Source organism: Syngnathus scovelli, chromosome 17 (assembly GCF_024217435.2).
Source record: "Syngnathus scovelli strain Florida chromosome 17, RoL_Ssco_1.2, whole genome shotgun sequence".
In the NCBI taxonomy this organism is placed as follows: Eukaryota; Metazoa; Chordata; class Actinopteri; order Syngnathiformes; family Syngnathidae; genus Syngnathus; species Syngnathus scovelli.
The window spans coordinates 10,046,646-10,056,607 of NC_090863.1; the positions used below are offsets into that span (position 1 = coordinate 10,046,646).

At 39.7% G+C, this 9,962-nt stretch overlaps 1 protein-coding gene across 1 annotated transcript; it reads right to left on the minus strand.

Moving 5' to 3' along the window:
- Positions 1–7,105: 7,105 nt before the first annotated feature.
- LOC125985087 (gastrotropin) lies at positions 7,106–8,037 on the minus strand. Its single transcript, XM_049747585.1, has 4 exons — positions 7,739–8,037; positions 7,481–7,656; positions 7,327–7,416; positions 7,106–7,214 (listed from the first exon to the last, which is right to left on the minus strand). The coding sequence occupies exons 1-4, from the start codon at positions 7,803–7,805 to the stop codon at positions 7,164–7,166; spliced, it is 384 nt and encodes a 127-aa protein (XP_049603542.1). The 5' UTR covers positions 7,806–8,037; the 3' UTR covers positions 7,106–7,163.
- Positions 8,038–9,962: the final 1,925 nt, after the last annotated feature.

The window sequence follows — 9,962 nt, forward strand, 5'->3', positions numbered from 1 at the left end:
GGCAGCGTTTTGGTATGCAATTATATTGAACAATAGACCAAAGCCAATGGAGGATGCAATCCGTTACCATGGAAATGATTATGATGGATTTGTGGATAGACAGAGCAGGTAATTGGAAAAAGATTGATGGGTAACAGGGTGAAAGAAAGTGATAGAAAGATGGAAGAAGAGGGGGATGAATTACTAAAGCAGCCGTGGAGGGAAGAAAGCCCCATTACGCCCTATCTTTCTACGATTTTTACAATTATATAATGATGCATCTCTTGCTCATCAAGTCAATAAGCAATCACTCCGTTTTACTTTGCACTGACTCCCTCTTCTTACGCCTTTGCAAGGGTTGCGCTTCCACCCTTTTCTCTTTCCCTCACTCACGATTGCAGTTCTAACATGAAAGAAAAAGCGGAACATAATAGTTAGTAATGCCTGTCATCAAATCATGCTGTGCAGGCAGGGGTTGAATAGAGATACCCCTGTGTGAAGAGCCCACACCAGCAAATAGTCTCAGCCGCATTTATTGCAATAGGAACACATATTGTGTCTTTTCTGATGTTTTGTGTTGGCAGGTTTCCAACCTGGATTAGTCAGCAGTCAGGTGACAGGGACCAGATTATGATTTTTTGGGAGGAAGCTATTATACTTTAACAGTATCTTTCCAGTCCTTAAAGGCACAAAAGTCATTACCAACCAAAATGCGACCCCAGCATCGATGGATATGACCAAAACTGCATTTTGAATATGCTTCCTTGCCTTTATTTTATTTTGGTGAGCTTCTATACGTCACTGGAGCAAAGGTCACATGGCTGACCCCTGACGGCACAGTATAAGATGGTTGGTGACTGACTTGGTACCAATATTATAGATATTTGCGTCAATCCGCCCACCTCTACATTTCCTTCTTGCTTTCTCTTTCTCATCATTATCTTCCTCCTTAGTTCGTTTTCCTCTTTATCTTTCTTAGCCACCAGTATTTTCACTCTTCTTTACAAATCTTCCTTTGTGTATTAGCCCTCTTAAGTCTCACTGACCATCCCTTAGTCTTTGCTACCGTCACTGCTCACTTCTCTCTTCTTCACTCCACCGTGACCCTTCACCCTATATTTTTCTCTTCCCTTTCTCTGTCTACTTTTCTCTTTAGCTAGCCATTTCTTCTTCTCTCTGGGTATCAGGGCTTTGTGGGGACCCTCAGCTCAGTCCCCAGTGGGAACCCCAACAAGAGAAAAAGATGCAGAACAAATGCTGAGTGCTATGAGGGAGGTGTGAGCTCACTTATTCAGAGGTGTCCACAAATAGGCCTGCAGGGGTTTACCATGTAAATTGCAACCAAATGCTTAGGTGTCAACGTTGGCTGGGAAACTGGGAAACACCGGAGGACACCAAAGTTACAGCATATTATTATTATTATTATTATTATTATTATTATTATTATTATTATTATTATTACCGTCATCATCATCACCATTATTATTATTATTATCATCATCAACATCATCAATATTATTATTATTATTATTATTATTATTATTATTATTGGCAATCAGATAACCACAACAACAAAAATAGCTAGCAGCCACAAATGTGAAGTACATCATTCTAACAACAATGCTATTTTAAATCCCACAATTGTAGAGTCAACTTTTTGCCACATGATGCCAGACAAATGAACAAATATACAAAGAAAGTAATTAACTAATCAGAGCCATGAAATGCATTTTCACTGTTTGGCCTTGTGGTAAATGGAATCTGACAAGCAGTGAAATTGCGTCCATTGGACTTTTCAGTCAGTCCTCATTGCAAATTTGGTACGGACAGTGGAACCTCAATTTAAAAAACCCGGAACCAACAGTCAGCTTTAATGGACAGAAAATAGTGTGCACCCCTAAAAATACCTTTCTACCGTAGTTGTCAACAACGTCTATTACTTCCAGTCCTTACCATGGTTGTTTACTGGCACTGTGGCAAAATCAACAGGGAGAGACCGCTACAAATTTCCAGATTTTTCCACTGGCGTCACTTATTAGACATAACCAGGTTAACAAACGTATCTACGTGGCGGCCATTTTGGTAGTGGTGACTTTCCAATAGGAAACTCATCAATACCCCATAAAATGTGTTCTAAGATATGTTGGACTGATGGAGAAAAAAAAACATGTCACCAAGCGTATGAAAATACTGACAGGATGGCAGTTCAACCATCCAAAGGTCAATGACCAAACAATACAGAAAAGAAATTGAAACGCTATCACCAAACGATGGCACTCATGCCATCATCTCAGCCACTCCTTCCACCTTCATTGCCCTGAGCCATCATTTCACCATCCATAACCTCCTTTCCATCTCACCATTGCACTCCATCATCCACACCCAATGCTCTCCCCTTAATATCCAGTTAATGCAACTAGTCATTCCACAGTCCTTGACTTGTGTGCAAGTGTTCTGCACAGAAGGGAGGAGACATGTGATCTATATGTTCCAGATCTCTGCTTGCATTAAAATGTGGGACTAGATGTACATTACAGAAGCCTTTTTGGAAGGAGTTCCTCAAGGGTTGTTGAAAACAAGTGTATTGGAAAATCCTTTCCATCCAACATTCAAATGTTTCGCCATGTTTCAGTATTTTAAATGAAATATATCACGAAAATGCTTGGTCTTGGAAATCTTTCCCGTCATTTAAAACCAAATAGTCGTATAAATCTTTATACTTTAAATAAAAGTAAAACCCTTATGTGTATAAATATTTGTTCATCTGGATTATATATTTGTATATGCATGCATTATTTCTCTTGCCATTGTTCTATGTATTAAAATGTAATGAAGTGTGAAACAAGCTCTTCAGTCTCTGTGGTGAAGGCTACAAAAAACAAAATAAAACAAAGTCCCTTGTCAACACATCACACGTTTACCATTTATCACATCCTCCCACGATGCGCATCAGCAAAACTGTGGATGGTAAAGGTACACAAAAACATGGCGGCAATAACATTTATTATGAATTAAATGAAAATATATCAATGGAAACAATATAAATGTGGTAACCAACACTGATCTTCTTTATTGCTACTATAGGCAGCTCATATCATACTTATACTGAATAAATACTTTAATGACACTCCATAGATTTGACCAAAGTGCTGAAGTGCAGAAGTTAGCAAAAGCTTTAAAAGGTTAAAAATAACCATTGATTGCACGAGTAACATGTTTGCTGTAGATATGATTAAAAGCCTTTTCTATATGTAATCTGTATGCAATTTAAAATTGCAATTTCAAGCATGTACACTGTGCAATGGATTACATTTTTAATCCTAACCCTGCCCCCAAGTGCCGGCCCTTCTACCCAACAGTGGATCTCCATTAGCTGAAACCTCCGGAGGAACATCATGACCTCACCTTGCCCCAAGGCCCTGCTCCAGTTTTCGTTTATTTGCAGTGGCCAGACAAAGCCACTTGTCAGTGTTCACATCCAGCCAAGCACACAAATATGTTACACACTGTTATTAAAAATATCTTTAAGCACAGTCGGAGGTGGAGTAGGTTTTTCGAATTTCTGGAACAAATAAACTCCTGTCTCTTCCGAATGTCACCATATGATGCTGCAGGCTAAACGCTACCTGCCAAGAAGCCCACGCCTGTCAAATTTTGGCTCAGGCAACCGCAACACACTCAATATAAAAATGCATGACCCCAGTGTGTTAATTGAAGGTGACAGCGCTGCAAATTATTAATTCCCGCTTAATTTAAAGTCAGTCAGATCAACATCAGACCCGACAAATTTTAAATTCTGACGACTCGCATTTTTCTCCAATGTCTTTGTTTCCCCTCCTCCATTGGGTACCCCCTCCCCACTTCTTCTTTCCAGCTGTTAAACCAATTAAATGCTCACAGAGGGTAGACTGCCCACTCTCCTGTTGAGAAAAATACATGCAATAAAAGCTTTCTCTGTGCAGACCTATTGTGTGATGGCAAGGCCGCCATCTTTAATTATGGCCTACGCCTCCACCCTTCGAGACGCTGAATAGCACTGTGCTGTCGGTACAGACAGCTTCTGCTGCCGGATCAGCTTTTTGTATTTTGTGTCAAGCAAGTCACGAAAAGGACTGATGTTGGTGGGTGGTACTAATCCATTGTCAGACTTAGACAATTTGAATGGCTTGGAATCTGGAATCCGCTTGTATTATACCTGAAGAAAACTGGCAAAATGGGTGTTCAGAAACATAAAACCTACTGCGTACTGTGCCACACTACAATATCACACCACTACTTTATGGCAGGCATTTATTGGGGTTCCGGTTGTAGTGGTAATAGTGACTTGGCCATCTGTACACTTCATTAAATGGTAAGAATGGAATAGGAGGAAGCCCCTTTAAAAATATGAAGTCATGTATTCTGATTAGAATGAATGACCAAATGGGTTCGATGTCGTTTGAACATTTGTCCTGTACTGTATTTTCCACACTATAAGGCGCACCTAAAAACCTCAAATTTTCTCAAGTGCGCCTTATAATCAGGTGCGCCTTATATATGGACCAGTATTGAGCCACTACAGCAGGCGTGTCCAAAGTTCGGCCCGCGGGCCAAATGTATATATCTTATATATGGACAAAGTTTTAAAATGCGCCATTCATTGAAGGTGCGCCTTATAATCCAGTGCGCCTTATATATGGACAAAGTTTTAAAATGGGCCATTCGTTGAAGGTGCGCCGTATAATCCGGTGCGCCTTATAGTGCGGAAAATACGGTATAAGAAAATGAGAGGCGAAACAAGATTGTCCATTGTCTGAAGCGCTCCCAAAAATAGAACAGGAAAGGCTGTCATGAAAGACTTCTGATGACAGAGAAAACATCCTCAGAAAACCAATATGGAATTTGTTGCAGCATTCTTTGGTTTTGTCCATGGCAATGACACTATCAAGGCTTATGGTGGAGAGAGGCCAATGTTCCTCCTTGGTAACTTGGAAGGGGGGTACCCAGAGCGGGTCTAGAGAATGCGAGGCATGAAGAGTGGGGACAATGTTGACTACTGTCCCCCAGAGAGAAGCCTTGTTCCAGGCTGCGGTTGTACAAGAAGTCAGCTTCTCTTTGAATGAATGAAGGATGGATGAATGTGGGACTGACTGGCTGTCTGGATGGATACATGCCGGCCCGCTTGCCCACAGAGCAGGCATGCGAAGGAACCAGGGCAAGTCTGGGGAATGCGAGGCATAATGTGAGAACAAAGCCAGCAACTGTCCCCTAGAGAGAGGCCCTGTCCTGGGCTAAAGGGCAAAAGGAGTCAGGCTTATGAGGACGGATGAATAGATGACCAGCAAGCTTGCCGGTTAACAAGAAAGACATGGAAAAGTTTCAGTCGAATCTGGCTGAGGTGGTTTAATCACAAGAATTATTTTGAAGAAACAGTTCGGCAGCCTTTCTACTCTTTAACCTCCTCAGAGCTTTCCCCACTTTATACTTTCTAATCTTGCCTTTGTATGTTTTTCATGACCTTTGCCCTCATCGCATTCATTTTCTTCATTCAATAACTCCTCAGAATAATCCGTCCATGTACTCATCACCCTTTCCTCACTTATTTCTATATTTCCTTCTCTGTATTTATTTACCCTTGCCTGCTGCAGATTCTTCCTAGCTTGTTTACTCTGCCTTGCCAATAACTCCCTTTTTTTTCCCTTTGTGTCCAACCACTCATCGTATTTGGTCTTTGCCACTTCCTACTTCAACTTCTGTGTTTTCTCCTTTCTGTGCTATTCAATTTTCTGTTGCCGTATCAACCCAATCATGTGCCACATCCCTGAGACAACCCTGAACTCTTTCTTAACATTTTTACAACATTCCTCCTTTCTTACAACTTACAAACATGTTCCTCCACTCCACCATACTCTCTTTCTCTTATTTTATAGCATTATATTTTCAAATTCTTCCTACATTTTAATCACAAATGTCTTCCAAATGTCTGTCTCACTATTATTATTATTATTATCATTATTATTATTATTATTTTTACAATTCTTATTTTATATATATCTATATTATTTTAGTCTCATCTTATTTTATGCTTTTTTTTTTGTGGTCCCCAGCCTTGAAATACTTAAACACCCAACAAATGTGAGCAAGTCATTTTCTTCCCACTTGTGGCAGTCGAAAATGAAAACCAATCAGAAAATGACAGAATGGCCAATCATCAACAGGAAACTGAGAAGTAGCCAATTAAGCTTTTTTGTCTGCGAGAACAAAGGAAGTAATATTGCCGAATGATTGCGCCACCACTGGGCTACACAAACATGCTCAAATGATACCTTGCTTGTTACCTTCCAACCCTACTTTTCCAGGAGTGTCCGATCTTGATTGCGTCTGTGATGGCGAGAGAGAACACCTCATTATTACACTAAAGCAGTCGCCATCTCAAAGCCAAAAAAACTGTATTTTGTTTTCATCAGGGAGCTATTGAGTCACCAGCTCTCAGGGCCAACACGTGCACACACACACATGCAAACACACACACACACACGCATGCATGGACACGAATGCACACTTTGTCTGCAGACTGGCAATCTTATTTAAGATTTGCTTCTAATACCAGTCCACTTAATGAAGCTGTAAATTTGGAACTTGGGAGGAGAGCCTCTCTAGAGCTCCTCTGAGAGATTCCACAATGATCCGGAGCTGAGCTGGTTAATTAACTGATTGTTTGGTTGGCTGGAAGCCAGAGAGAAATACACATGGCTCGACAGCAAAATGGGGAAAAGAGTCCAGAAAAGGAGTGGACACAAAGGAAGAATAGATTTACATTAGGTTGATTGTCATATATAGCTATATCATGCTATTTTAAGCTGATAATTATTTGTGTAAAATTATTAAAAAATTTTTTTTTTAGGGTTGACTGTGTGGAATTTTTTGTGTGACTTTTTTTTAAGTCTTTTTTTATTTACATGAAGTTCACTGGTCATGAAATTTGGATTAGCACATGGATGATTTTTCTTTGCTGAGATATATTTGACAAAAAAAAAAAGCGCATACTTGATAAACTGAATGCTCAGCCTTTTCGGTTGGCTTTATTTCCCTGTAAAATTCCGATTTTTTTTGTTGAAGTTGTTTGAATGAATCAGTCAATCCATGATAATGTCAAACATTATTTATTGCAATAGATGTAGTCTCCAACTACACTTATAGTCAAGTTAGAGCTTCTTGCTGGTTCTTTTAAGCACAACAGACCCAGCTGTGGAGGTCTACAAAAAGAGAAAATGTAAATATGTTACCCAGACAGGCAGTTTGAGTTATTTTAAGTGCTTTCTTTGTTTCTCACAAGGTTATTTCATAAGCTGAGATGAGTGTGGTTACCTCAATGAGCTTTCCTCCACTGATCTCGGAGGTGTGGTGGTAGTTGGGAAAGTTAACACTCAGCTTGCCTCCCTCCATTTGCACGGTGGCCTGAAAGAACGTCCCTCGTAGTTATTTAACGGTTCCGACAACCCATAAACATTTTCTATCCTACCTTGAATTTCTTTCCTCCGATGGTCTCCATTTCGCTTTCCTTGCCAACTGTAAATTTGTTGGCAACCTTAGCATTGGTGGGATAGATCTGAGTCCAGGTGAAGTCGTTTCCTGCCTGGGTCACCTCTGTGATCAGTTTGTAGTCACGGCCCTTCTCAATGATGTCAGCAGGGATACCTGGAGAAGGAACGAGGCAGAATGGTGGTCAGCGCTCAGATTTGCGTTTTTTTGTTGGTCGTAAATATGAATCCAGCTTTACCGAGGAGTTTGCAAAAGTCATCATAACCCTCCTGGGATTCAGTTTCCCATCGTCCAGCGAAGGCCATCTTGGTGCTGTTGTGTTAGGAGGTGATGAGGCAAGCTGAGGGAAAGGCAAGGTAGCGAAACCCAGACGCTTCTGTATTTATATACTGCCCACCGCTCACCGCCTCCCAATCATCGCTGAGAACGATGACTTCACTCAGCGATCAAGGATGAAGAAACGTTTATGGAGGAAAAAGCTGACAGCAGGGCAAGTTGTGTCTCACCTCCAGGTCGTTGAACTTTCCTGCAACGGCCTGTAGTTTTATGCCGTGGATTGTGACATCAGATATTTGTCTTTGTTTTAAAATATGGGTCGTTTTTTTTTAAGCGGTTTCTTATCTCTACAACAGAAAGTTGGCTCTATAATAAAGTGGATCATTTAAACGGTGATTTATTATCTCATATTTTCTTTCTGGATTTTTCTGAATCTATCCATCTATCTATCTATCTATCTATCTATCTATCTATCTATCTATCTATCTATCTATCTATCTATCTATCTATCTATCTATCTATCTATCTATCTATCTATCTATCTATCTATCTATCTATCTATCTATCTATCTATCTATCTATCTATCTTACATAGAAGACACTTTTTTTTATATCGCAAGTCCTTGATGCAATCAACTATCCTTACTGTGGAATTAAAATATTGATCGACCCACTGTTAGAAAGCGCAATATCCATTCATCAGAGTTCCTGGCTTTGAATCTCTGCTCAGGCCGATCTGTGCGTTGACTGGCAACTAGTCCAGGTTATATACTACTTATATACTTGCCTTGATGCCCCTTGAGATTTGTATTCATGACAATTTTGTGCCACTTGCTGCAGCACACAGATTCAGTTTCTCATGATACAGCCAATTCAAAGAGCAATAATCGTGTTCCTAAAGCATGAAAAGTCAGTGTGGCCTTGAAGCTCTTTATTGATATATAAAACATCACGTTGGGCAAGATCCTATAAAAGACACCCGCTATCTTTATCTCTTTGGCTGACTTTTCTGATCTCTCACACACTCATGCAGGAAGCCAGCGCTTTAGGCCCACACAAGATTTAAACACAAAAGAGCATGTACCTGGATTTTTCCACGAGCTGATAAATCCATGATCTTCTTGCCTCTGACTTCGACGTGCACATTACAGACTTGCTTGATGTTAGATTTGTTTTACCTTTGACTTGTTTTAGACCAATTCTGGTTCAATCCCATGTCAGTATGGTTTTGGTCTTACATTCATTTCGTGTATTCACACACTCTAAGCATTTTAAGTATATATATTTTTTCATAAATGCATCATTAAGTTTGCTGCAAATTCTTAAAAAAAATTGGTCAATAAATAGAACACAAAAATCAGCAATAACAACTTTGTATACCAACTAAAACCCTTCATTTGAACTTTCAAAAGCACAATTTGATTCGTTCCTTTTTAGAAAACAACTTTCCGATTCGATATATTTAACAAAACCATCAAGTCACACTTGTGCTTTCATAAAATGAAGAATTTGTCAGAGTAATTTTAACAAACAAGCTATCAAGTCTTTAAATTTCCCCTCAGAATCAGAAATGAGTCACTGACGGAGTCATCAAACACTTTTGTTCAAAAATAGATTAAGACAGGACAAACAAGTTTCTTTTTTATAACTGCAAAAATAATGGTTATATACTGTACATAAACCTGTAACCTGCTCTTAATGCTTTCAAGGACAAAGCAGATGAATAGTGAACAAAGTCCAGTTGTGGGCATTATAACCCTTTAGTTACTCTTTAAAAGTTCTGCACAGTTTAAACTTTTTGAACAATCAGTAACACGAACGATTCGGCTGTTACCGAATGTCCAATCACGTGCCGATGAAGTCATGCTACTCTCCTCCTCCCTCCTCCGATGTTAGGCACCAAAAAATGCCGGTGACAAAGAGATGAGAAGAAGGCAAGAATGTGAACAAAATGAACAAGAAGTCCAACAAGAACAAAAGATGGCAAGAGAGAGGGAGGAAAAGATTCTCAGGAAAGATACATATAGATTCCTTTTATCTACAGCTCGAAAGGGGAGGCTTGTGATGGAGGGAGGGATGCCTTGAAATGCAAATGATTCTGCTGCTAATCAAAGCAATAAGATTAGCCTTCCAAATTGAGAAGAAAGGCTCTATTATCTAGGCCGAGTGTCATGTTTAATAACGTG

Coding starts and splice junctions, on each gene's coding strand:
- LOC125985087 (XM_049747585.1), bottom strand. CDS start 7,805: ATGGCCTTCGCTGGACGATGGGAAACTGAATCCCAGGAGGGTTATGAT. Junction 7,657..7,738: donor TGACTTTTGCAAACTCCTCG/GTAAAGCTGGAT, acceptor TTCCTTCTCCAG/GTATCCCTGCTGACATCATT. Junction 7,215..7,326: donor GTGGAGGAAAGCTCATTGAG/GTAACCACACTC, acceptor CTCTTTTTGTAG/ACCTCCACAGCTGGGTCTGT.